We start from the raw sequence: 26,018 nt of genomic DNA, 5'->3' as shown, positions 1-26,018 counted from the left end.
ACCGCAGGAAAGAAATTAATCCTAAAATTAGTCCTGAAGAGAATCAGACGTCATTACTGCCTATGACAAGAGCCGGGAGCATTGAAGGCCCTCCAGATAGTGAGTATTAACTATTTACTGTTCAAACTGCATCTCTGGCACATAAATAATTGTATATTCACCTGAATGTGGAATGAGAGATGGGAAAAACTGAAGGGAAGACAATACACACAAATATTCGAACACAGACAGAAATACTAATGTAGAAATATGTGTCTCTAACAAGAACCAATTCAATACCCATAATTGTAATATTCCATGTGTTACTTTCTTATTTCAAATACATACTATGTCGAACAGTACTTTAGCAAACAGTCAGTTGTCAGTCTGTATTGTTATCTGTGTTTGTCAATGGATGTAAAAAGCTACGTAATACTTGACCTTGTTTAGTTATTTGTATGTTGTTGTTGTGCAGTGAGTGGAGACAGCAGAGCTGAGAGAGATTATCATTCTGGTCGGAGATCTGAGACTGGATCACTGTGGAGCCTTGAGAGTAAGATGTCTGTCTGTATCTGTCTGTCTGCCGGCCTACCTGTCTATCTGTCTGTCTACCTGTCTGTCTATTTGCCTGTATGTCTGTTCATCAGTAAGTTGAATATTCCATACATGGTCCCTGAGTAGGAATCTAACCAGCCCAGTATCTGACCTGCTGTGTTTCTCTACAGAGTGGAGACAAAGTAGATCTGATCTCCTGTCTCTGGGGAGCTCTGGCTACGGCTCCCAGACCTCCATACTTTCTCACCTCAGCTCAGGGAGTAACCCACACAGATCTCCACACAGCAGATTAAACCATGAACCTGCACACAGCAGGGAACCACAAGGACCGGTACGTAGACTACTAGATTATCTGTTCAAGTACTTTCATACTTATTTCTGAAGACTCAGATTCACAAAAGAGCTACATAATTCAGAGTTTATTGGTTGTTTTTATAACTAAGACGTCACTACTGGCTGGGAAAAGAGCTGGGAGCTACAACTTCCTCCCTCCAGTCAGTGAGTATTGATTATTTACTGTAGTAACAGCAGATAAATAATTGTAAGTTAATAATAATTTTAAATTCACCTGAATGTTGAATGAGGGATGGTCGAAACAGAAGACAATAAACACAAATATACAAACACAGACAGAAATATAAATATATAAATATGTGTGTGTAACAAGAATGACTTCAATACCCTTCATTTTCATATTCCATATATTATATTCTTATTTTAAATAAATGCATATGTATTACATTTCTTTAGCAAACACTTTCATCCATGTACAGGGGTATTTGAACCTGTGATCCCTTGAGCTACAGTCAAATACTCATCCACTGAGCTATAACTGTCTGTGCATTTGTCAGTATGTATTGTCATCTGTGTTTGTCAATGGATGTAAAAAGCTACGTAATACTTGACCTTGTTTAGTTATTTGTATGTTGTTGTTGTGCAGTGAGTGGAGACAGCAGAGCTGAGAGAGACGATGGTTCTGGTTGGAGATCTGAGACTGGATCACTGTGGAGCCTTGAGAGTAAGATGCCTGTCTGTCTGCATGTATGTCTGTCTGTCTGTCTTCTTGCCTACCTACCTGTCGATCTGTCTGTCTGTCTAGATACTTTACCTGCTTGCAGCCTACTTGTATGTCAATTAGCCTGTATGTCTGTCCTTCAGTCAGTTGAATGTTCAATATGTGGTCCCTGAGTAGGAATCTAACCAGCCCAGTATCTGACCTGCTGTGTTTCTCTACAGAGTGGAGAGATAGTAGATCTGATATCCTGTCTCTGGGGAGCTCTGGCTACGGCTCCCAGACCTCCATACTTTCTCACCACAGCTCAGAGAGGACTGAGCATGCTCAGAAAGGCTCTGAAGAGGAGCAGCTGCACTCTGCAAGACTGGTGTTTGTGGAGCGAGTGACGATGCCTGTCCTGGATGATCTGCTAGATGGACTTCTGAAGGAGAGGGTGATCAACGATGCTGAGATGGAGGCAGTGAAGGTGGAGGCAGTGAGGAAGACCAGAGCACTGGTCACCATCGACATGGTCCTGAAGAAAGGATCTCTCTCGTGTTTTGTGATGAAAACTATGTTGTCTAAATATGACCCTGCCTTATACACAACTCTTGGCTTCCAATAAAACATGCTGAGAACAGTGTCAGACCTAGGATGAGTGTATCACACCAGTGTTTCAGCCTAGTAGTGAATACACTATGAACATATATATTCATTTACAATTTGAATACAGCTAAATGAAATATGAATTTACCATATACTTACAAATAGTATATTTATTTACATTTGAGTTCTATGGTTGGCATCATTTAAATATTTTATGAAATACCCCAAAAAACGTTTAGATTTTATTTGCTGGGTACATACAAACTCTTTCTCATTAAAATCTAACTGGATTTGTTACTATAATCTTATGAATATTAAGCTATATTTTAGCCAATTGAATTTATATAAGATTAACCAAAATAATTAACTACTATGTTTTACAATCAGCACAACATGGCAATACCAGTCAAATTAGTGTGTAAATATAGAAGGTATATAAAGGTAAAATATATGATTAGATAGCAGTGTCTAATTGCATACAATCATATATGGGGATAAGCTCTTTGAAACAATATATACATTTTAATAAAAACCTCCAATAAATGTAAATATGTTGTTAAAAGATGTTCTTTGTTTGGGCCACAGCTGTCAGACCTGGATTTATACTGTTTCAGTCCATCATTCAGAATTAAAACTTTTAAAAACCTTCTTCACTATTCATCTTTTCAACTGCTTTCAGCAAACACACACATTTTCTTCAGGAAATGTACCTTTCTAGTTAGTGTGTTTGCTGCAAGCAAATGCATCAAAAAAATATCTTCATCAAACTTAGTTGAGATTTTGTCTTTGTTCTTTTCGAAGTAATTGTACGATAATATAATAATGTAATAGCTAAAGGTCCTGAATTAGTTTTAAGTGCACATACATACATACACACACACAAACACACACATACATAAATACATAATGTGTTTTTAAATGTCTGTGCCAAAATTAAGACCTTGTGGTGATAAACTGCAGTATCGGGTGAGAGGTTGAAATGGGTTTTGTGACCAAACTTGGCATGTGTGTGTCAGAAAGAAGGGGGGTTGTTATTTGGGATTGAATAACAGACACTATTGCTGGGATACCAGGTAACCAATCTGTATACTGTCCAGTCCCACCTACGGACACAGAGGTGTCTCAGCACTGTTTCATGGTACACTAGCAACAGAGCATTCTCCATTTAGTCATTTAGCAGACGCTCTTATCCAGAGCGACTTACAGTAAGTACAGGGACATTCCCCCCTGAGGCAAGTAGGGTGAAGTGCCTTGCCCAAGGACACAACGTCAGTTGGCACAGCCGGGAATCGAACTGGCAACCTTCCGATTACTAGCCCGATTCCCTAACCGCTCAGCCACCTTACTCTACATTCTCCCTCTCTTCTCACATATGCCCCCTCTGGGCTAGCTCCACTGATTAGTTGCAATCATAAAATACAGTGCTGTCTACCTCCAACACCTCTTCCTTCACAGCAAGGTCAATGTTTCAGTCTATCCATTGTTGTAAGGGAGAAACTATCTTTTCAAACCTTAAACCTTCCATCTATAACCTGTTTGTTGATCTTGATTTGCTATTAGACCACATAATTGGGGCCGTGTCTGACTAAGGAATTTGCCATCACAGATAACCTACTGTTTCTGTGACTACCATATAACAAGATGATCAACATCCAAACCAAGCAAATATCAATCACTGAACGCATTGAGCATCACTCAATGTTGTAGAACAGATTAGTTGCTGCTGATAATAGGCCAATACTCAGGCTAATATACGTTTATGCATCTTTAAAAAACATTAATGTATAGGCCCTTACAATGCCACATTCAGTTATCCACCGATTCAATCAACAGTTCAAAATATTTTGCAGTCACCTTTGAAAGTTGTAGCCTATGTGTATTATAACTTCACCTAATAATACAGTAAGTTATAGTTTATTGTTATCATCTCCCTTGGAGGCGCGAACGAGCTATTTCTTGTCTTGTTACTGTACCGTGATTGGTCACCTATGCTAGAATCCCATTGGTGTATCATGACATCACTCTTAATGTCCGAAGCACACGAACAGATATAAACCCTCCTTCACGATCCAAGTAACCTATAACACATCGAAATAACTGTCTTTCTTTGACATTAGACAGAAATTGCGCCTTCAATCAAGATGACTGTAAGTAGGCCTATTCGTTTCAAAATGTTTTGAGTTCCAATTTACGCGTCTGAGAAGTAGTCGTGTAGGGATGCACGCCTACATGTAAATCAGTTAACATCACGTTTAATACTATAGGACAGTTACTTTTATAGCATGGCTAACAAAAATGAACAAATGAATCACAGATTTAATATGTTGCATAAACTTAACTTGAAATTCACAGCTATTGCCAGGCTATTTGTATTTCAGTCTGTGATTCATTCATTTTTGTTAGCCATGCTATAAAAGTAACTGTCCTATGTCTTTGTCGATTGGTAAAATACTGATGATAGATGATAGAAAACATAATACAGCCATCAGGGCTCTCAAGCCTCACACGTTCACGTGAGACACCCATTTCCCCTTGTATTTCTCACGCTGAGAAGTAAGGGATAACATATCCCGCTAAATACAATTAATGGACGAGGCGCAGGCATACGGATTTTTCGGTTTTCTGTTTTAACTTTCTGCCGAGTTGAGAGTTTTCTCGAGTTATACAAAGTTTTATATACAAGTTATATATACAACTAGAATAGAACCGTTTTGATCAAATCAGTCATTTAAATAGAAACACCTGATTTCAACCTTGGTTCACCCTGTTTAAAATGGACTTGCAAATACTTCTGTCCCTCTGACTATAAACAAATTCAGCAACTTGGATTATAAAAGCATTTACTATCTTTGGCCTCTTTAGACACTGGGGAAAATAACTGAGTCTTTGTTTTACATTGTTGTTTTGCTGTTACCATGGTGAACAAAGATGTGTTGCTTTGAGAATAAATCCAGGGTAAATCACATGGACTGTAACAGATTGGATGCTGGTGATGTTGTGTTTGTAACAAGATGTTACAGACCTAGTCATTCAATCTAATCTAATCAAATTGTATTTAAATTGATTGTTTCATAGTTTCATCCTAAAAGTCTTTCCACATTCATTGTATTCCCTCTGGCACTTATGCTGCCTCAGGGATAAACTAAGACTCAGGCAATTATGGGGAAGACTTCCTGTTAGAGCTACTATGCACTAAGAAGACTTCCAAGTGAATAACTATTTTGGTTATTTTGATCATCCTCTTCATTTCTTTGCTTTCAGTAATGAGGAACACCCTGTGTAGCTTTTTGGTATGTGGATATACCAGAAAATAATACAAGTTTTGATTTCTGTATCCATTCTTCACTTGTCTGTTTGTCTGGTTGCTTCATTTCTTGGTTGTCTGTGTACGCCAGGGGCAGCCCCAGCTGTCTCTTGTCTCTCTGACAGAGTTCAAAAATATGTCTCACGTGGATGGGAAACCCAGACTGTAGGCTGCAGTCTGTTTGGGCCCCAGCCAAGTCCAGATCTGCTGCACTCAGTTCACAGTGACACACTGGAGCTACTAATATGGAAAGAATTCTCTCTGTACCAGTCTCACCCCTAAGCACTCTCCTTGTCTTTTGAGTCACACCTCAAACTCCATCTCTCTCTCTTTCTTCTCCTCTCTCTCGCTTTCAATATTTACTCTTGCCACGTATAGTAGATTAAGGCCAAATCCCAATTCTCTGTCTTACCCCTACCCCTTAGTTTTGCGCGTTCACGAGAGAGTAAGGGCTGTCCCGAAACTCGTTTTGATCGAGGGGTAGGGCTAAGGGCTAGGGGTACATACCCCTTAAAACCAAGTGTTTTAGCGATCGTACTTGAAACAAAGGTTTATGTGAATACTGCGCAACCTGCAACAATGGCGGTCAGATCATACAGAGTCCCATAAATGTAATATTTTCATCTTAAATAATTGAGAAAAAAATTATGACAGTGTTGTTTTGTGGTGTACACAGTCCTGTACATATGTATTTGCAATCATGTTCTTAATTAAAATGGTTTTAAAAATCGATAGTTTGCTCCGCTAACGTTACATTGCTGATTTGCACAACAGTCCCGCATTTCTCTAATTAGCCTTGAATGGACTCCATGCATGTCTACAGTTTTAACTAAACTCCATTAGCAGCAAATTTCGTTTGATATCAGTGCACAACACTACTAGCTTTGGAGACATCGATATACGTAACCGTAACCAAGTGGTGTCTCATTTCATAGGGCTATGTAGCCCTTACCCCTCAGTTTCGAGGGATAAGGGCTAGGGGTAAGCTAAGGGGTAGGGGCAGGGGTAAGACAGATCATTGGGATTTGGCCTAAGTTGCTGTCCACTAATAGGACTTAGGATAATACTACCTTTCTGATCCTTTTCATTTTTAGACACCCTGGCCAAGTTAAAGGCTGAAGGGAGTCAGGTGGCTGAGCGGTTAGGGAATCGGGCTAGTAATCTGAAGGTTGCCAGTTCGATTCCCGGCCGTGCAAAATGACGTTGTGTCCTTGGGCAAGGCACTTCACCCTACTTGCCTCGGGGGAATGTCCCAGTACTTACTGTAAGTCGCTCTGGATAAGAGCGTTTGCTAAATGGCTAAATGTAAATGTAAATGTAAATTATAATTCTGCAAAGAACATAGGAATCCTTGACCAATCCTTAAATATAAAGGAACGGAAAACTGCAAGGCAATTAGGTATTCTTGCCTTGAGGCGCTGTATACTACTGGCTGTTATTAAAGCACAAACTACAACATCACATTAAAGGGTGTCTATTATTTTCATGTAAACATTTTGCACTTTTGGAAAGTCCCATAAAAGTCAAATTTAAGCCTGACAGTAGCCCATTTATTTAGAAGCATTGAAAACTACCAACATAATTGTTGCAGTCTTTGTCTCTCTGTGTCTCTTTACAATGCAGAATGTAGAGGTGAGAAATATGTCCTTCAAGGTGGGACAGACCTTGACCATCACAGGTGTCCCCAACCCAGAGGCAGCTAAGTGAGTAACTGAAGACAAAATAGTGTTGCTGAGTCTAAACTCTGCTGAGTGATAAGCCTGGATTGAGGGGTGTACAAAAATTCCATTATCAAGTATTTATTCCCAAAATAATCTGGATTTGCATAGACACCAGAAGTGGGTGGGGCCTTAACTGGAAGTAAATGTAATAGTTTAAATTTAAATATCATATTAAAGGGGATGAAAGTAAAATTATTACTGCAATGCAAGGAACTGGCAAGCTAGCCATCTTACTGGCAAAACAAAACAATACTGACAATGAAGCTATCAAATATTCAGTATCCGAATATTACAGATAAACTTTGCATAGAACAATCTGTTTTCAAAGCATTATCCGTGCTAATCGGAATAATGTATCTGGCTTTGGATACATCCCTAAAGGACTGGTTCTGCTTTGGCACAAATAATATTATACAACCCTAACAACCACGATGTTGGCCTAATTATGTTATTACTTTGAATAGATTTGCCATCAACATTGGTCACAGTGCGGAGGATATCGCTCTTCACTTGAACCCCCGCTTCGACGCCGAAGGTGACGAGAGGCAGGTGGTGTGCAACTCCTTCCAGGCAGAAAACTGGTGTGAGGAGATCCGAGACGGAGGCTTCCCCTTCAACCAGGGAGAGGAGTTCAAAGTGAGGCACAGCCTAGAATGTTCTTCTACTCAAGCAGCCTCTAGTGGCAAATCATTATCACTGCATCCCTACTGGAGAGGAACATGACAATATTTAAGATCAATGAGCAAAAAATAAAATTAACATTAATGCAGTAATACCTTTCTCATGTTCTTAGATATCCATTACCTTCACAAAGGAGGAGTTCTTGGTCACTCTTACTGATGGCTCTGAGATCCACTTCCCCAATCGCCATGGAGACGAGAAGTATAAATTCATTTTCTTCGAAGGGGAGGCCAGGATCCAGGGGATTGAAATCAAGTAACTGAGAGGGTGCTTTTCCTGGTGGGGGTGCAACTGGGGGCACAGCACCATCAAGATGGGTTGAAGAAACACCTTAGAAGACCAAACTTATATTTGGGCTGCTTATTGGCTTCAAGTCTTTCTTTTACTACTATTTCTACACACACACACACATATATTCACAAACAAATATTTTATCGTTATTTTACAACAAAGGTTTTACTGTTAGGGAATGGCTACATATTTAGGCAGTTTCAGGTTAACCAGTAGCCTACCTAAAAATTCAGTGTGATTATTTCTTACTGATGACAATAAATATGGCTTCTCTGCTCAATGCTGTACCTTCTGTGATAATAAATCATTGTGAATAATTAGGTGCAAAGGATCTTTAACTTAATAACTGTTGACATCAAAAGATTGAGTTCCAGTCTTGAAATATTTCATTTACTTTTCAGCAATGTGTCTATGCTGTGCGTTTGATAATAAATAATTACGCCCCTAGGCAACGCCCCCAAGTCAATTCTGCTTAAGGCCCAATAAAGGCTTGGGCTGGCCCTGACTGCCTGCCTAGCATGTTGCTATGTGTAGCAAACCCAGGTGATTTTTACAAGGAAATGTTAAGGCTAGGTTCCATCATCTTAGGCTTTGATAAAACTGTCATTAGGCAATTTTATTCATGTTTCATTAAAATATAAGTGATGTTGAGCTGCACTTAAGACCCTTGCACTTAAGAGCCATGTGGCTCTTGCACTTAAGAGCCACGATTTGTATGTCGTGCTACATGTAAAATCTGAATGATTGTTTCACGAAAATAGAAGTGATGTTGAGCTGCACTTCAGAAACGATGTTGATGTTGTGCTACACTGTCCTATTATCGGAATGAGGGTAATATGTGAATTATGTTGTAGTTGTGAATGCTGTTATGTCACTGTCTTGTAAAAGCGAGCATACTTCTTTGTATTAATTTGTACGAATCCCTTTTAGTAGAACTATTCACTTCTGATTCTTGATTACTTGCTATAGGCTATGCACTATATGCCAAATTTTTATAGAATCGTCTGGTAAATGAGTATCTACATTATTTAAAAAATGTATATAAAAAAGGCCCCTGCTCACCGCCAGAGGTCCCTCCTACCAGAATTCAACTTATATTTCCCTCTCAGTAAACTACTTGCCACACAACTGTTTTGTGTTTACAATCATATCCATTTTATAGATCCTGCTTCCCACAGCTTTGTTAGTATCTTCTAACTTGCAATGTCCAGTGCTTGGTGTTAGTACCTGATAAGGCCTTCCCTTTGTGACTGGCTAGTGGTCACTTTTTTTCAAATTGATTTTTTAACAAAAAACGATATATTTAACAAAAGGTGAAGAAAAAAAGAAATAGTGATAATTTAAACAAGTTTTAACAAGTGAAATGAAATGGAAACAGATCAGGGCTATTTACGGCAGGCAGCACAGATGTATTCCTCTGTCAGTTGGATCCGAGCACTATGGAGGACTAAAAGTGCCAAAATGAATTACATAAATACACCATTAAATAATTACTTAAATGTGTAATTAATTAAAATAGGAATTTAATACATAAATGTGTTCTTAAATGTTTCATGAATTCATTGAAATGAAGCTTGCGCAAGTTCAGTCAAGCAAGACCGATCCCTGCACTCGGGCTTAATCGTAGTGTACACTACTCATTCCCCCCGCTAAGAACGCCCTTCATTCCCCCGTTCTCTGGTTGGGCGGTCACTGGGGTTCAGGTCGATTAGCGCTCCCGCCTATCAATTAATGGCGTCACATGATCCGTGCCTTTAAATATGATTCTCTCCCTGTGTAGTTTGTTCATGCTATCAAGTGCGCGACCCTCCACCACCCCGTCGCCACCAGGTTCCTGTCTCAGTCTTCGGCTCGATTGGTCGTCGGCTGCTGCCACCGCCACCAGTGTCTGGACTCCGTGGGGGATTCTTCTTCGGGCGTTGGGCAGGCGCCCGTTGATCTATATAATTCCCGTGGGGTTCAAGCTCCAAACACCATAGTACATTTATTATTCTGTAATAAACATCTTTCACTCATCCCAGGTCTCTCCCCAGCTAACACATGACGTTGCGGCAACGTTGCCAGTAAGTGCTCAGTTGGTAACCCGCGACGTTACCTTCTGGCAACGTCGTGGCAACGTCGTAGCAACGTTATAAAGGGAATGTTGCCAGTTGGTCCCATGGACAACGTTGCCACGACGTCGTAGCTTGGTCGGCTGGTTACGTTATTTTTAGACCCGTGGACAACGTTGCCGCGACGTCGAACCTTGGTCGGCTGGTTACGTTATTTTTTGGTCCCCTGGACAACGTTGCCGCGACGTTGTACCTTGGTCAGCTGGTTACGTTATTTTTAGACCCGTGGGCAAGGTTGCCGCGACGTCGTACCTTGGTCGGCTGGTTACGTTATTTTTTGGTCCCCTGGACAACGTTGCCGCGACGTTGTACCTTGGTCGGCTGGTTACGTTATTTTTAGACCCGTGGGCAACGTTGCCGCGACGTTGTACCATGGTCGGCTGGTTACGTTATTTTTTGGTCCCATGGACAACGTTGCCGCGACGTTGTACCTTGGTCGGCTAATTACCTTATTTTTAGACCCGTGGACAACGTTGCCGCGACGTCGTACCTTGGTCGGCTGGTTACGTTATTTTTTGGTCCCGTGAACAACGTTGCCGTGGCGTTGTACCTTGGTCGGCTGGATACATAAATTTTGGTACCATGGGTTAAGTTGCGGCTAAGTCGCTCTTTGGTCGCAGGACAACGGATCTCGAGTGCATATAGTGGTTTATCCAGAGATGGAGAGATCACACTGGACTGCTCTCAGTTCTGAAACTTTTGCAATGTAGCCATAGTCTACATGAATCACACACAATATTAAATGTTGCACCCAGCACGTATAAATGTAGACAATGCATGTAATTCATGTGCAGCTCAGCCCCAGCATGTCATTGGTCATCAATTTTCTCATATGCAGAAACATAGCTTTAATAAATAAAAGACTGAATTTGGAATATAATTTAGTCTTTCATTCTTTACTATAAACATGTACAAAAGCAATCAATGTGTGATGTGTAACATGATTAAGCAAACATTCTTTGTATAGCACACCAAAGCTGTATGACACACAATGCAAATTTGTGCTCCAATAATTTTTGTGATACAAAATTGTTAAATGTGACCAAAAGGTAAGCGACTCTTAAGAGGTTCATTTCCAAAGACAAGTCATCACAGAATATTACAATTCTTCCTCAGCAAACTTGCCCCTCAGTCTGCCCCTGAGCAACAACTTTGCGCATGCCCATTTCAACGCATCGCTCAAACTGGGGTTTCAGAAGAGATTTTGCAGGGGTTCAACACCGTCTTGTACGCATTGGATTTCGACTGGAAATTAGCTACTTCAAAGGTGAGTTTCTTTACAGAAATATATAAACATATTTTAAGAAATTGGATGGGGCATGCTAATACGTATATGTTTGAAATTTAGGCCATTTAGCCTGTTTATGTGCTATCAGATTCACATTGTTTACGTTAGGATTTCGATAGCTACAGTACTGTACAGTGGAGGTTAAACCCTCCAGAAAGTTATGTTGAAATACTGAAAATGCATAGGCCTACATGTTATCAAAGTTTAACGTCTCACAAATCACCCACAAAAGAATCAGTGAAAATAAACGTTCAGAACTGTTAAAAAACCTTGTCCCAAAATAGTTTATTTAGCCCGGAATTTTCAAAGACTGTGGAGCTAGCGTGGCTGATCACGTTTTAATCACAGTCAGCCATGGCATGCACAGCAATGGCGTCTATAAAAGTATCATGTCACAAATTTTTCCAATTTGTACATGACATCTTTTTTTGGATAAGTTTATTCGTTTTAACCTTTTAGATGCGTGAGTTTTAAATATTTCCGACGCTTCCACCAGTTATTTTTCCAAAACGGCAGCTAGGTAGCTTTAATTAGCTTCCGTTACCTAGCAACCTAGCATAATACTCGTAGCAATGCTACTACCTGCTAGTGTTACTTGTTAGCCTACTAATTGTAAATTTTGAAGCCATACTATAGCGTTTGTCATATAGTTTTTGTCTATCGGAAAACAGTCGGTTGGAATGTTCAGAATCACACATGTGCGACGCTACTCCTTTCATATCAATATGCTATAACTATGTACTTAAACTACATTCCATTTTCATTTCTGTACAGATTATCCTACCACTGTCACACGGCCTAGCACTGTGTCCCTGGGAAATGATGGTAAAGTAATGAATGACCGTTTAAAACAGTGACAATAATTGTATGAGCCATGGAAACCTAAAGGCTATGTTTTGAAGCAAAAGCATGACTTAAAACTTTTGCATCACCAGATTCCATACCCCTAGATGTCAACTCTGGTCTGGTGGAGGTGAACCAATTGGGGGCCCAGGAAAACAGCTGGCAGCCAGGCAAGTGCAAATATAAGACACTCAAAAAAATATATGCTTTTTATACAACCATTCAAGGTAACATTTGTTATTTACATCAATGTTACAGCTAATCTAGAAGAACCACAGTGTATGCCAATCATGCTAACTCTTGTAAACTTGTTTTACTTGTCTTTAATGACAGACACATTACAGGTTATGCTCCGGAAGATGGGAGACATTGGAGGAGAACCAGCGAGAGGCTCTCCTATTCAGGCAACTACAGGGCAGACACACTGAAGAGGTGCCAGTGATGGACCTACAGGTGGCCCAAACACAGGCTGAACTCCAAGACCTTGAGGAGCGCCTTAAGGTGCTGGAGTTGCGAAAGAGAGTGGTAAGTGTTTGGAGATGCCATGAACTATGGCTTACACGCAGCGTTCAACATTCACATTGGTGCTGACAATAAGTTCATGACTTCTAATTCCAGACGCTGTGATGAAGTGGAAGACGGGACTGGGAGAGAAAGCTGTGGAGCTCCTCATAGAGGAGACACTCAAACACACCCCGGCAGCCCATTCAAAACAAGCCAGGTGAATGAATCATGATTGCAGCTTCCATATCCAACCTTTCACATGGCTATGTGACAAAAATCTGGAATCACATGTTTTTTTGATGATGTATATTATTTTAGATGTGATTTTTTTATGACTTGTATAGCGCCTTTTTACACGTGCAATTATGTTGATAGAACACTAACTTATTTTGTGCTTCATTGTCAGGGCCAACAGACAGGACCTGTAGCGGGGACTGGCAGAAGATTTTAATTCAGGGAGTCAGGTGGCTGAGCGGTTAGGGAATTGGGCTATTAATCAGAAGGTCGCCAGTTCGATTCTCGGCTGTGCCAAATGACGTTGTGTCCTTGGGCAAGGCACTTCACCCTACTTTCCTCAGGGGAAATGTCCCTGTACTTACTGTAAGTCGCTCTGGATAAAAGCGTCTGCTAAATGACTAAAATGTAAATGTAATTCACTGTTTGGCACTTTGTTTGAAATAAAATGACAATGTTACATGGAAATGCTGCCTTGTTTATGATTAGCTGGAGTTAGGCTACACATCACACAAACATAGTCCTCCTAAAGTTGGCTACCATGTAGCCTATTATACAAGAACAAGTAGCATTTTGGGCAAATGAGGTCTACATATGAACCGCCCCAATATAAGCAGTAGAATTGAGAAATATAGGTTACTTAGTTAACGTTGCAGTTACGGACTGGCAACGTCACAAAATTACGTTGCTAGGAGGTCGCGGTTACGGACTGGCAACATCGGAAAATTACATCGGAAAATTACGTTGCTAGGAGGTCGCGGTTACGGACTGGCAACGTCGGAAAATTACGTTGCTAGGAGGTCGCGGTTAAGGACTGGCAACGTCGGAAAATTACGTTGCTAGGAGGTCGCGGTTACAGACTGGCAACGTCGGAAAATAACGTTGCCACGACGTCGCGGTTACGGACTGGCAACGTCACAAGATTACGTTGCGGTTACGTTCTGGCGTCCCACAGATGCACGGTCCCGCAGCGTCGCCAAAGACGTTGCGGCAACGTATGTTTGGTCATCGAGTGACTTTGCGGCAACGTATGGGCAACGTAACTGTGTTAGCTGATTGAAATACCAATACATTTTATGTAAAATACATATATAATTATTTCACTATTTAAGTATTTCATCGTCCATTTACAAACGCTAAACAGCGCCCCCAGTCGATTGCATTTACATTTCGCAAGTGTTGCATTTAAATTTTACATTTACATTTCTCAACGTGTTGTGTTGCAGTGCTTCATTAATTGTGTTATCTGTCAAACTCGCCCATCAAAGTCAGTGGGTGGGGCTAGCGCAAATCTAGTCTGATCCATTGCGTTGGTTTTAAGTAGAGTGCCTGGATAGAGACGATGAAGGATCTTCATTAACTTTCTAGGGAGTTGGTGAGAGACATTTTGTGTATTGCTCAACCCAGCTTACTCCAACCTATGTTGGTAGGGGCAGGGGTAGGGGAGTGTTGGGGCTACCTATTTCATTTCCAAATGTGGGATCATTTGTAAGTAATGAATTCAGTAGCGATGAGGTCACAAATCCTGTTCCTTTAGTCAATGGAGACAATGTAGCCAATATGGGCCTTAACACAACCACCTAAGTTGCTTGATTTGAGTAGGCTACTTCTACTCCCAGCTTGAGTGATAGTACAGACTTAGTCGGTCAGATGTCTACCACAGTTCAACAGATAGGTCAGCAGTCAGCCGACAGCATCATTATGCATCTGACCTCTGCTAGCCCGGTAGGTGCTTCAAATATTGTTCAGAGACCTAGCCCAGCAGAGACTGTAGCTACCAGACAGACTAATCGACATGACGAATCTGACTTCTAGATCCGAAGGGGAATGAGCAGGAAAGGGTTTACACAGAGCAAGTGTTTACAGGGTTGAATGTAAAAGCCGCGTATGAGAGGTGTAGTAGGCATTTCTTCCTTCTGTGTTTAGTTTGGGGTATGGTACACGCCATGCGGTAGGGTACCTCACACACTCCCTAGGGGAGGGTTTTCATTGACTGACATGTACGATGGTGCTCTACGTGATTCATGTTGTTGATTGTTCTGTATGCTTATATTTATGTATATTTTTTTATTTGTTAGGTTTTTTTGTTGTGCTTCCCAAATTTTGCAGAATTTAAGGGGGGTGTATGCAACGATGTGGATATGTAGTTAAATAACTGCATAATGTTGGGAGTTCACGACATCTACTGGCCTTTTATTGTAATACCGGAGTAATGCAGCCTGCAGCAAAACTGGAATTCTGGGGAGAATGTCTGTCGGTAAGTTGGGTGAAGAACTTTTGGATCAAATATGGTTTCAAAAGTGTATATAGTGTTATTATTTACTGAAAAAAAGGTTAGATTTATGCAATTGTTCTGATTTGGCATTGAATATAACTTTTTTTTGTTTGTTCGATTAACCGTGTTTGATGCTAGCTATGTTTTTCTTCTTTAGGGAGTAACCGTTTCTCAGTGAAACCCCGACACATCTGCATTATTCCGTTGCAGGTAATTCACTGTTATCCTTTTTTTGAGAGTTTGTATTGTGTAATAAAAACCACTATACGATCACAGCGACGGTTACCAGAGAATTGGGGAGAATGTCTGTCGAAATAAACTTTCTAAAACTGGTTGTTCCTATCCTTGATTGTGATTGGCTATATCGCGTTCCATGCCGTTGTAAAATCCAGCATAACTTTACAAGTTGTCCTCATAACATTCTTTAACATTCCATATTACTGCGCATCGAATATTTCAAATTTAAAAAGATGTTACAAAGTTACAAGGTAACAAGCAACCTAGTCGTAAAGAGTATGGCAGAATTTGTTGTGAATTTTGATTTGCTGGGTGGGCTGACGTTTGACGAGTGGTGGGAGACTATTGACAGAATGGAGGAGAAAGAGTTTAAAAAGACCTGCATGCAGAGAAGACAGAGGCTGAAATCGAAGCGTTGGCAAAGGCAAGGAATGAACCCGACACTTTAAAGCAGACGATGTGGGCCGTCCGCTGTTTTCAATCTTGGTGCGCAGAGAAAGCGATTGAAATGGACTTAAAGACGGTCACCAAAAGCGGCCTAAATCAAACGCTGCGTCACGTTTATGCCACCGTGAAAAACGGCAAAGGTGTCCATCTGGCTGTTGCGTGGCAACGATTTATGTAGGAACTATACTTTGTAGTGGCGGAAGAATTACGGTTTATTATTAAACTATTTTGTTTATAATTGTCTTTATTTATGAAACCATATCAAATATTTGTAGTAACAGTTTTAGAAAAGTAATAAGCCCCAAGAGGCCGCTTCGCGTCGTGCCTAACAACTCCCCTTACCTGTTCTAAAATCAGCCCAAAACACGGCCTCTTTGGGTTTATTTCTTAAGTTTATCATCCCTAACTGCGTGTGACTAGTGGTTGAGTTGGAGGACGGAGAACAGCGGTCACACATGGAACCACGTCACATGGTTTATTGGCATGTTTTATATTTTTTGCTTTCCGTTCTCTACAGGATTAGAGAAAGGAGAAGGATTATCAACAATGGCTTCAGGTAAACAGTCTTCGTTTCACTCCTAAAACACTTAACCACAACCACGAAGTGCATTATGTTAGCAGTTATACGGTTACATTTGAAGGTGTAAACATGAATATTGTTATCTTCCGAAGAACACACTAGTTCAATAACAGTTTTATTTACCTCGACTGTATAATCTACCACTCCTTCCATCGTTAAGTATATTTCTAACAATCACATTTAGTCTCTTCCCTCTCACTCTTTTTCTCCCTGTTTCTACTCTATTTCTCCCTCTTTGTCTCTCTCACCTCCCTCTCTCTTTGGTGACTCCCTCCACTTCAGAGCTGAGGATTGTGCTGCTGGGGGGGAAACGTGCAGGGAAGAGTTCATCAGGAAACACCATCCTGGGCAGAGAGGAGTTTGACCTGAGGCCAGCTGCTCAGTGTGTGAAGAGACAGGGAGAAGTAGCAGGGAGGCAGGTCACTGTGGTCGACACTCCAGGATGGAGTGAAGATGTCTCTCGACAGTGTGCTACTGAGCTGGTTAAACAGGAGATAGTGCGCAGTGTGTCTCTGTGTCCTCCAGGACCCCACACTCTCCTCCTGGTTATAGACTTGGATGAATCATTCACAGAGGAAGACAGAAGATTCATAGAAAAAAACCTGCAGCTTCTCAGTGAGAGAGTCTGGAGTCACACTATAGTGCTGTTCACTCATGGGGACCGTCTGGGAGACACAACCATTGAGCAGCACATTGAGAGAGAAGGGAAGGCCCTCCAGTGGCTTGTTGAGAAATGTGGGGACAGGTACCATGTCCTCAACAATAAGAACAGGGGTGATGACACTCAGGTCACTGAGCTATTGGACAAGATGGAGGAGATGGTGGCAGGAAACAGAGGAGGCCACTATGAGATGGACAGAGAGATCCTGGAGAAGATAGAGAAGATAGAGGAGAGAAGGAGGGCAGAGGAAGAGAGAGCACAACAGAGGCTGATGAAGGTGCAGGAACAGAGAGAGACTCTCAGATCACTAATGGGTGAGTTTCTTTCAGTGTCCACCCAGAGTCGTGGTGTGAATAGCCTAATGTGAAATTATACGCTGTATATATAGAGACTGGTTATAGTATAAGAAAATGCTTCAATTATTGTTGAACAATATTGTGTATAAAGTATTTCCAGTTAATTGTTTTTTAAGATACATTCACCTGAATAGAGATTATTTCTGCAACTCACATTATCACCATATGGTATAGTAATTCAGTCAACACCACCTTTAAACTCACATGATTGTAAACTTAATAAAGAAAATGCAATTTCTCTTTCCCTTTTGTCTTTCTCCATCTGACTTTCTCTGTTTGATGCATCTATCATTTACTCCCCCCCCCCCCCTCTCTCTCTCTCTCTCTCTCTCTCTCTCTCTCTCTCTCTCTCTCTCTGTGTCTCTCTCTGTGTCTCTCTGTGTCTCTCTCTGTGTGTGTCTGTCTCTCTCTCTCTCTCTCTCTCTCTCTCTCTCTCTCTCTCTCTCTCTCTCTCTCTCTCTCTCTCTCTCTCTCTCTCTCTCTGTGTGTCTCTCTGTGTCTCTCTCTGTGTGTGTCTGTCTCTCTCTCTCTCTCTCTCTCTCTCTCACAGGTGACTCCCTCCATCTCTCAGAGCTGAGAATTGTGCTGCTGGGGGGGAAACGTGCAGGGAAGAGTTCATCAGGAAACACCATCCTGGGCAGAGAGGAGTTTGACCTGAGGCCAGCTGCTCAGTGTGTGAAGAGACAGGGAGAAGTAGCAGGGAGGCAGGTCACTGTGATCGACACTCCAGGATGGAGCTGGCATCTCCATGTAGAGAGTACTCCTGAGCTGGTTAAACAGGAGATAGTACACAGTGTGTCTCTGTGTCCTCCAGGACCCCACACTCTCCTCATGGTCATGCAGCTGCCTGAAAACTTGCATCGCTCATTCCCAGAGGATGAGAGAAGATCAGTAGAGGGACACCTGCAGCTTCTCAGTGATAGAGTCTGGAGTCACACTATAGTGCTGTTCACCAAAGGGGACCGTCTGGGAGACACAACCATTGAGCAGCACATTGAGAGAGAAGGGAAGGCCCTCCAGTGGATTGTTGAGAAATGTGGGAACAGGTATCATGTCCTCAACAATAAGAACAGGGGTGATGACACTCAGGTCACTGAGCTGCTGGACAAGATGGAGGAGATGGTGGCAGGAAACAGAGGAGGCCACTATGAGATGGACAGAGAGATCCTGGAGAAGATAGAGAAGATGGAGGAGAAAAGGAGGGCAGAGGAAGAGAGAGCACAACAGAGGCTGATGAAGGTGCAGGAACAGAGAGAGACTCTCAGATCACTAATGGGTGAGTTTCTTTCAGTGTCCACCCAGAGTCTTGGTATGAATAGCCTAATGTAAAATGATATACTGTATATATAGAGACTGGTTATAGTATGAAAAAATATTTCAATTACTGTTGAACAATATTGTATATAAAGTATTTCCAGTTAATTGTTTTTAAGATACATTCACCTGAACAGAGATTATTTCTGCAACTCACATTATCACCATATGGTATAGATGCTTCAGTCAACAACACCTTTAAACTCATACATTTGTTAACTTCACAAAGAAAATGCAATTTCTCTTTCCCTTTTGTCTTTTTCCATCTGACTTTCTCTGTTTGATGCATCTATCATTCCCTCCCTCCCTGTCTCTCTCCCTGTCTCTCTCCCTGTCTCTCTCCCTGTCTCTCTCTCTCTCTCTCTCTGACAGGTGACTCCCTCCATCTCTCAGAGCTGAGGATTGTGCTGCTGGGGATGGAACATGTAGGGAAGAGTTCATCAGGAAACACTATCCTGGGCAGAGACGAGTTTGACCAGAGGACAGCTGTTCAGTGTAGGAAGAGACAGGGAGAAGTAGCAGGGAGGCAGGTCACTGTGGTTGACACTCTAGGATGGGAGAGGAATCTCCCTGTAGAGAGGTCTAATGAACTGGTTAAACAGGAGATAGTACGCAGTGTGTCTCTGTGTCCTCCAGGACCCCACACTCTCCTCCTGGTCATACGGCTGAAAGTAGACTTGCATCGCTTATTGTCATTCACAGAGGAAGAGAGAAGATCAGTAGAGGGACACCTGCATCTTCTCAGTGAGAGAGTCTGGAGTCACACTATAGTGCTGTTCACCTGTGGGGACTGTCTGGGAGACACAACCATTGAGCAGCACATTGAGACAGAAGGGAAGGCCCTCCAGTGGCTTGTTGAGAAATGTGGGAACAGGTATCATGTCCTCAACAATGAGAACAGGGGTGATGACACTCAGGTCACTGAGCTGTTGGACAAGATGGAGGAGATGGTGGCAGGAAACAGAGGAGGCCACTATGAGATGGACAGAGAGATCCTGGAGAAGATAGAGGAGAGAAAGAGGGCAGAGGAAGAGAGGCTGATGGAGGAGATGTTGGCAGGAGGTGTGTTTTACCCTGACATGGATGTTAGTGGAGAAACGTCACGACTGGCTGTGGCACGAGCTGAGAGCTACAACTTCCTCCCACCAATGTGTGAGTATTGACTATTTACTGTACTACCTACAGCTCTAGCACATACATAACTGTAAGTTCATAATAATTGAATGTTGAATTTTAGATGGTAGAAACAGAAGGGGAGACAATACCCAACACACAACTATACAGATACAGACAAAAATATAAACATGTGTCCAATAGGGGTGCAACAATTCAACAAGATTGCATCTTGACGCGTGATTTAAATAGAGTCCAGGAGACGTGGATATAATGATCTTGAATCCGTTTATTTCAGACATCAAAAGTAAATTAAAGCATTAAAGTCTTTGTCTTGTATTTTATTGTTTCGTTCTAATCAGTTCAGCTCAGTTCAAGGCTCTGCACGGTTCACGCTTCCCGGTCACCGTGGTCATGGTCAGTGCCGGTCCTAGCACATTCGGCGCCCTAGGCGAGATGTATCAACAGCAACCCCCGGGCCCGCAAATCGAGGTGCCCGCCCCCCCCCCCCCCCCCGCACCCCTCTTCATGCCTGCAGGCCACAGAGGTGGGACCGGCTCTGGTCACGGTCAATGATGGTATGCGCAGGCCGGAACCCTCCACTCTCCTTGGCCTGTCACACCTTTATCCTAACGCCAGTAAATGTCTGACCTATAGGGGGTACACACTCAGAAATAATTACAACGTCCTAATTCAGACTAATTCAATGCAAAGTAAATCACTAATAATACTAGAAAGTGCATTTCCTGCAGAAAATGCGTTGGAATGCTGAAAGCTGAAATTATTATTTTTTAATTGCTGAAAATACAGAAATTAGAAAACTGAACTGCATCATCTAACAATGCTAAGAGCTTAATACAATGCAGGAGAAGCTGAAAACTGAATTGTTAAACTATAGAAGTAGAATATTCGTTTTAGTAGCTGAAATTATAGTGCTCTTAGTCTTTTAATGAGACGAGTTGACTGAATCTTATGACTCCACTAATCAGCTAATACCAGAGACTGAGTGGCGTGTCTGTGTGTTTGCCACGGTGATGGTGCAGCTATGATGGCGAGACAATAACAGCAAATTACCTAGAATCCACACCTCAAACAAGTTAACCTAGACGCAAAACTATACGTTCAATCCAAAAAATAAGGATATTTTCCGAGACCCAAGACTTTGCCGAAACCACAGATATCCTTTATATGGAATGAAATACGACTCTACCGGCAGTTTCAAAAACGTGTAACTTCTGCTTTCTCTGAGAAATGTGTCACCAGATTTGCATTGGTCTCTATGGGGCGAGAGTTGGACTTTGTCTCGCTTTCGTGGGGCTCTGAACAAATGTGGAAGTCTGTTGGATTCCACAAACAACTGTCTACGACCAACACAAAATTACATTTAGTCATTTAGCAGACGCTCTTATCCAGAGCGACTTACAGTAAGTACAGGGACATTCCCCCGAGGCAAGTAGGGTGAAGTGCCTTGCCCAAGGACACAACGTCAGTTCGCATGACCGGGAATCGAACTGGCAACCTTCGGATTACTAGCCCGATTCCCTCACCGCTCAGCCACCTGACTCCCTAAATTAGCTATCTATTGATCCAAAAATGAAGCATGAAGAGCGAAAATTGTGGCAATGCTGGCAAACTAGAAATATTTTTTGAAACTGCACTCTAGGCTCTCACATACACACCCATGTAAATCTCAGAAACGGTTTGAAAAACTCATGAAACATAAGTGATATTAATAAACATTTTAAAGTTTAAATGGTGGCTGTAGCTGAAGGATTGAGGAAGAAGTAGGATTTGAAAGTTGAAGAAGTTTAAGAGGATTGAGAGGATGTTGGGATGCTCAAATATAGTCACACAAACTGAAATATCAACTCAAATACTCAAAAGGACTCAGCAGTGCAGCGCGAGGCTGCGCGAGGCTGTGAGACTGACCGCCTGTGAGTGCTTTGGGACGGCGGAGGAGCTCACGGCAGCACTCGTTGAGGACAGTACTGCAAAACGATCCGTGCTTTCACGTCAGCAGTACCGGTCCTAGCACATTTATCACCAGCACCCCGCAAATCGGGGCCGCCAACCACAACACGGACATATGATGGGCCGTGGTTGACGCCCTCTGCTGGTAGTGCGTTTGAAACTCAAGGACTCACGCATCTTCACCTTTAGATGCGTGAGTTCTAAATACGAACTCTTCCTAGCTAGCTTTAGTTAGCTTCCGTTACCTAGCAACCTAGCATAATACTAGTAGCCATGCTACTACCTGCTAGTGTTACTTGTTAGCCTCCTCATTAGGACATTTTGAAGCCATAATAAAGCGTTTGTCATATCGTTTTTGTCTATCTCGTTCGAATGTGGGTCTCACAGCGTAACATTTCGAACATTCCGACTGACCATCTTCTGATAGACAAATGTGTGTGTGAGGTGGATCGTTGATTCCCGAGTGTATAGATAGGCTACAGAAGAATGTTGATTGAGTATATGAGTGAAAATGGAAAATCCCATTTTGTACAGTAAAATTCTCTTTATGCACATTAACTGTTATATGTTATGTTGTTGAATATACATGTATTATGTTTATTTATTTTTCCTGAAATTAATGCACATTTCCAAATGAAAAACAGTTGTTGTTCGTTTTTCATTCTGCTGCAACCAATTTTTTATCTAATTCATAAATTATTTTAAATCAAATGTATTCATTTTTTAAACAGTTATTAATTAGTCAGTTATTAAACACATATTTATAGTCAGTTTTATGCATACTTTGTTTAATGCGTTGGTAAATGACAAATTATTCAGCATGGAATTTTGGCGAAAAGTCATCGAATTCCATTTGCCAAAATCTGTAGATGGTGCTTCCTGGTCTGCTCCTCCCCGGTCTGTGAGGAAATCTGACCACGGCCCCAAGATCTCCGGACTTTCTCACCTCATATCAAAGATTAAATTACACAAATCTCCACACACCAGATTAAACCCTGAACCTGCACACAGCAGGGAACCACAAGGACCGGTACGTAGACTACCCGATTATCTATTCAGGTACTTTCATACTTAAGTTTTGTGAAACTGAGTCTTAATTATGATATAATTCAGGGTTTATTGGTTATTTTTATAATCCACAGTCCATTTTTTTATGAGATGGAAGTTTTCAGTATCAAAACTAATTCAAATGGCATACAACAATGTTGAGTATTGACAGTATTGCAGAGTAAGGTTTGTAGTTGTATAGATTTGTTTTCTTTTTTCCAGACCCTAACGTTTGTGAAACCTGAATTCATCTCACAACCTTCAGAGACTTTATACAGGTGACTGTTCAATTCCCTGGTATCAGAGGTATTATTCATCTCCTCTGTATTTTTACCATGAAGGTGATTACCACTGTTGTCCTGTGTCCCCCAGGCTCCAGTGCCCCCATGCAGGTGTGTTCCAGTGCAGGTTGACAGGTCTGGTCTTTCAGATGGAGGGAGAGGGGGAGGTGCATTACAGAACTGTCCAATGGGAAGAAGGTCAGCTACACTCCACAGGCCAGACCTCTGCAGGACCCCTGTTCAACATCATCTGTCCTCAGGGCTCTGTCTGCCAGCTGCACCTCCCACACTGTGAGATTCCCTCTGGTGAGTTCCACACCTCTCACAACCCAGTAATACCACGCTTAACCTACTCGGCTCTGAAATACTGCTGACTGAAACATTGCTGTCTTACAGGAGAGGGTCTTAAATCCTTGTCTGTGGCTCATGTCAGTGGTGATAACGTGGAGATTTTGCCTCCCCTGAGGGTGACTGACACACATGTGGTGGTGAACATCACAGACCTGTCCCTATGGGGCCTGGTGAGACGGTTCATACCCTTCCTCACCATCAGGGGGCAGGTGCTGGCCTTCCACAAATTAGTCAACCCCCAGCGTCCCCGTCTGAACCTGATTGTTCTACCACAGAACGTGCCACTCCAAGAGGTACAGTCCTGGGCTCCGGTGAATCACAATGTCTGGGTTCAATTCCAGCCTGGGTCATTTCGGCATGTCTTCCCCTCTCTGTCTTTCCCCAACCTTTCCTGTCTAGTTTGAACTGTCCTATCTAATAATATATGAAGAAAAATATATAATATCCAAATAATATCTGAAAAGGGAGGTACAGTCCTTCCAACATGCCCAAAACACATCAGTATATCATTTGTTATGGTTGTGCCAACTACCACTGAAAAGTGTGAATTCAAAGTTGTTATGGTTGTGCCAACTAGCACTGAAAAGTGTGAATTCAAAGGGGTTAATAAAAGGTAAAAGAAAGTTGGTGATCTATGCCAAGAGAGTGAAATGCTGACAAATTGAATACATTGTCCTGTGCAGGTAGAGAGAATGCAGAGAGAGAGCTCTTACATAGATGTGTGTTCAGACTGCACACTCTCTCGTGGGGAAGTCTACAGTCTGTGCTGTGATGTGGAGGGATATAAGATCCAACCTAAGGTAAACTCACTCACCATAAAATAATAATGCTGTCTGATGATATCACGTTAGGCTCAAAACAACCGTTATATTATCTGAGTTTGTTTTCTTACGAATTAGTTTCCCTTAAAACATTCTTATCTTATTAACCTATTAGCCTAGACTCCTCCAAACCTGATAGATGGTTGTAAATGGTTCTGATTTAGCTGCTCTCATCTGTGTTTCAGCGTGTTCAGGTCCACTGGAACTACGGTCCAAACTACCACCCCACCTTCCAGGTGTTTCTGAGCACCGACACAGAGGAGGTGGAGCTGAGGCTTCTGGAGAGAGGGGGAAAAGGAGAGCAGGTGTGGGCAGCATGTGTTCCACTAACAGGTACAGGACATCCTCAGGGTCCACATTCTGGCTTCAGTTTCTGCAGCACTTTACTGATGTTAATGACTGACAGCAAAGTCTACAGTATTTTCATTTCAGCACAGTACAGCTGAACACATATGGGTTTCCTCCACACAACCAGGTTCCTCATCGGCCAGGCAGACTGAGCATGCTCAGAAGGGGTCTGCAGAGGAGCAACTGCGCTCTACAAGACCGGAGTTTGTGGAGCGAGTGACGATGCCTGTCCTGGATGATCTGCTGGATGAACTTCTGCAGGAGAGGGTGATCAACGATGCTGAGATGGAGGCAGTGAAGGTGGAGGCAGTGAGGAAGGACAGAGCACGGGCCACCATCGACATGGTCCTGAAGAAAGGATCTCTCTCGTGTTTTGTGATGAAAACTATGTTGGCTAAATATGACCCTACCTTATACACAACTCTTGGCTTCCAATAAAACATGCTGAGAAAAGTGTCAGACCTCGGATGAGTGTATCACACCAGTGTTTCAGCCTAGTAGAGAATACACTATGTACAGATATATTAACTTACAATTTAAAAACAGCTGAATGAAATATGAATTTGCTGTATATTTACAAATAGTATATGTATCTATACTGGAACTATAATGTTGGCATCTTTAAAATATGTTATAAGATTTTCTTAAAAAAATAATGTTTTATATTGGGTTTTGCTGGGTACGTACAATATGTTTTACAATCAGCACAACATGGTAATACCAGACAAATGTATGTAAAAACATATGGAAGTTATAAGTAGGTAAAGTATATACTTAGAGATGTATAATTGGATTCAATAATATATGAGGATACATTCTTTAAAACTCTTTTAATAAAAAGAAATGGATGTGAGAAAACAGTCTTGTTCTGTAACATTCAACACATCTAAAAAAAAAACAGTTTCTTCCCTTCCGCTGTTGGCCTCTTCAACAAGGCCAAGGGACCACACTGACTCTAATGACTTCTTGCTTAAAACACACTGCTTTTTGCACTGCATTACAAAATGGTATCTTGTACATTTGTATTTTTTGTAATATTTGTATTTTTGTATTTTTATATTGTAATTTACGGCAACTTATATTTTATTTTATTGTATATTTAATT

The 26,018-nt window shown here is 41.7% G+C and overlaps 3 protein-coding genes across 6 annotated transcripts in view; all 3 read left to right on the top strand.

Moving 5' to 3' along the window:
- Positions 1 to 26,018, top strand: part of LOC134038531 (uncharacterized) — a gene marked incomplete at its 5' end in the record, with an annotated part of 44,612 nt that overhangs the window by 8,679 nt on the left and 9,915 nt on the right. Inside the window, 2 exon segments of the mRNA XM_062483954.1 lie at positions 16,935 to 17,625; positions 18,218 to 18,943. Of these exon segments, the coding sequence (XP_062339938.1) occupies positions 16,935 to 17,625; positions 18,218 to 18,943 (1,417 nt within the window).
- Positions 843 to 25,711, top strand: LOC134036160 (NACHT, LRR and PYD domains-containing protein 1b allele 2-like). 2 transcript variants are annotated; one of them, XM_062480965.1, is made up of 8 exons: positions 20,015 to 20,133; positions 22,935 to 23,095; positions 23,335 to 23,390; positions 23,485 to 23,699; positions 23,790 to 24,037; positions 24,428 to 24,544; positions 24,751 to 24,898; positions 25,041 to 25,711. In XM_062480965.1, the coding sequence occupies exons 1-8, from the start codon at positions 20,022 to 20,024 to the stop codon at positions 25,349 to 25,351; spliced, it is 1,368 nt and encodes a 455-aa protein (XP_062336949.1). In that variant the 5' UTR covers positions 20,015 to 20,021; the 3' UTR covers positions 25,352 to 25,711. The 2 variants fall into 2 exon arrangements, with proteins under 2 accessions (XP_062336958.1, XP_062336949.1); XM_062480974.1 differs by lacking the exons at positions 20,015 to 20,133; positions 22,935 to 23,095 and adding an exon at positions 843 to 894 and having other exon boundaries at positions 25,041 to 25,702.
- On the top strand, positions 4,147 to 8,783 carry LOC134036831 (beta-galactoside-binding lectin-like). 3 transcript variants are annotated; one of them, XM_062481956.1, is made up of 4 exons: positions 4,147 to 4,281; positions 7,062 to 7,141; positions 7,624 to 7,795; positions 7,953 to 8,783. In XM_062481956.1, exons 1-4 carry the CDS (start codon positions 4,276 to 4,278, stop codon positions 8,097 to 8,099), a joined length of 405 nt encoding a protein of 134 aa, XP_062337940.1. In that variant the 5' UTR covers positions 4,147 to 4,275; the 3' UTR covers positions 8,100 to 8,783. The 3 variants fall into 3 exon arrangements, with proteins under 3 accessions (XP_062337940.1, XP_062337949.1, XP_062337932.1); XM_062481965.1 differs by lacking the exon at positions 4,147 to 4,281 and adding an exon at positions 4,733 to 4,751; XM_062481948.1 differs by lacking the exon at positions 4,147 to 4,281 and having other exon boundaries at positions 7,041 to 7,141.

The sequence above is a fragment of the Osmerus eperlanus genome, chromosome 2 (genome assembly GCF_963692335.1).
Source record: "Osmerus eperlanus chromosome 2, fOsmEpe2.1, whole genome shotgun sequence".
Classification (NCBI taxonomy): domain Eukaryota; kingdom Metazoa; phylum Chordata; class Actinopteri; order Osmeriformes; family Osmeridae; genus Osmerus; species Osmerus eperlanus.
This window is presented reverse-complemented; position numbering and strand designations above follow the sequence as displayed.

What these genes read in the sequence shown, in the direction of transcription:
- LOC134036831 (XM_062481956.1), top strand. An exon ending in CCCAACCCAGAGGCAGCTAA is followed by an intron (nt 7,142 to 7,623) that starts GTGAGTAACTGA and finishes TACTTTGAATAG; the next exon opens with ATTTGCCATCAACATTGGTC. An exon ending in ACCAGGGAGAGGAGTTCAAA is followed by an intron (nt 7,796 to 7,952) that starts GTGAGGCACAGC and finishes TCATGTTCTTAG; the next exon opens with ATATCCATTACCTTCACAAA.
- LOC134036160 (XM_062480965.1), top strand. Translation starts at nt 20,022, where the DNA reads ATGGAGGAGATGTTGGCAGGAGGTGTGTTTTACCCTGACATGGATGTT. An exon ending in CAACTTCCTCCCACCAATGT is followed by an intron (nt 20,134 to 22,934) that starts GTGAGTATTGAC and finishes CAAAATCTGTAG; the next exon opens with ATGGTGCTTCCTGGTCTGCT. An exon ending in ACACTGTGAGATTCCCTCTG is followed by an intron (nt 23,700 to 23,789) that starts GTGAGTTCCACA and finishes GCTGTCTTACAG; the next exon opens with GAGAGGGTCTTAAATCCTTG.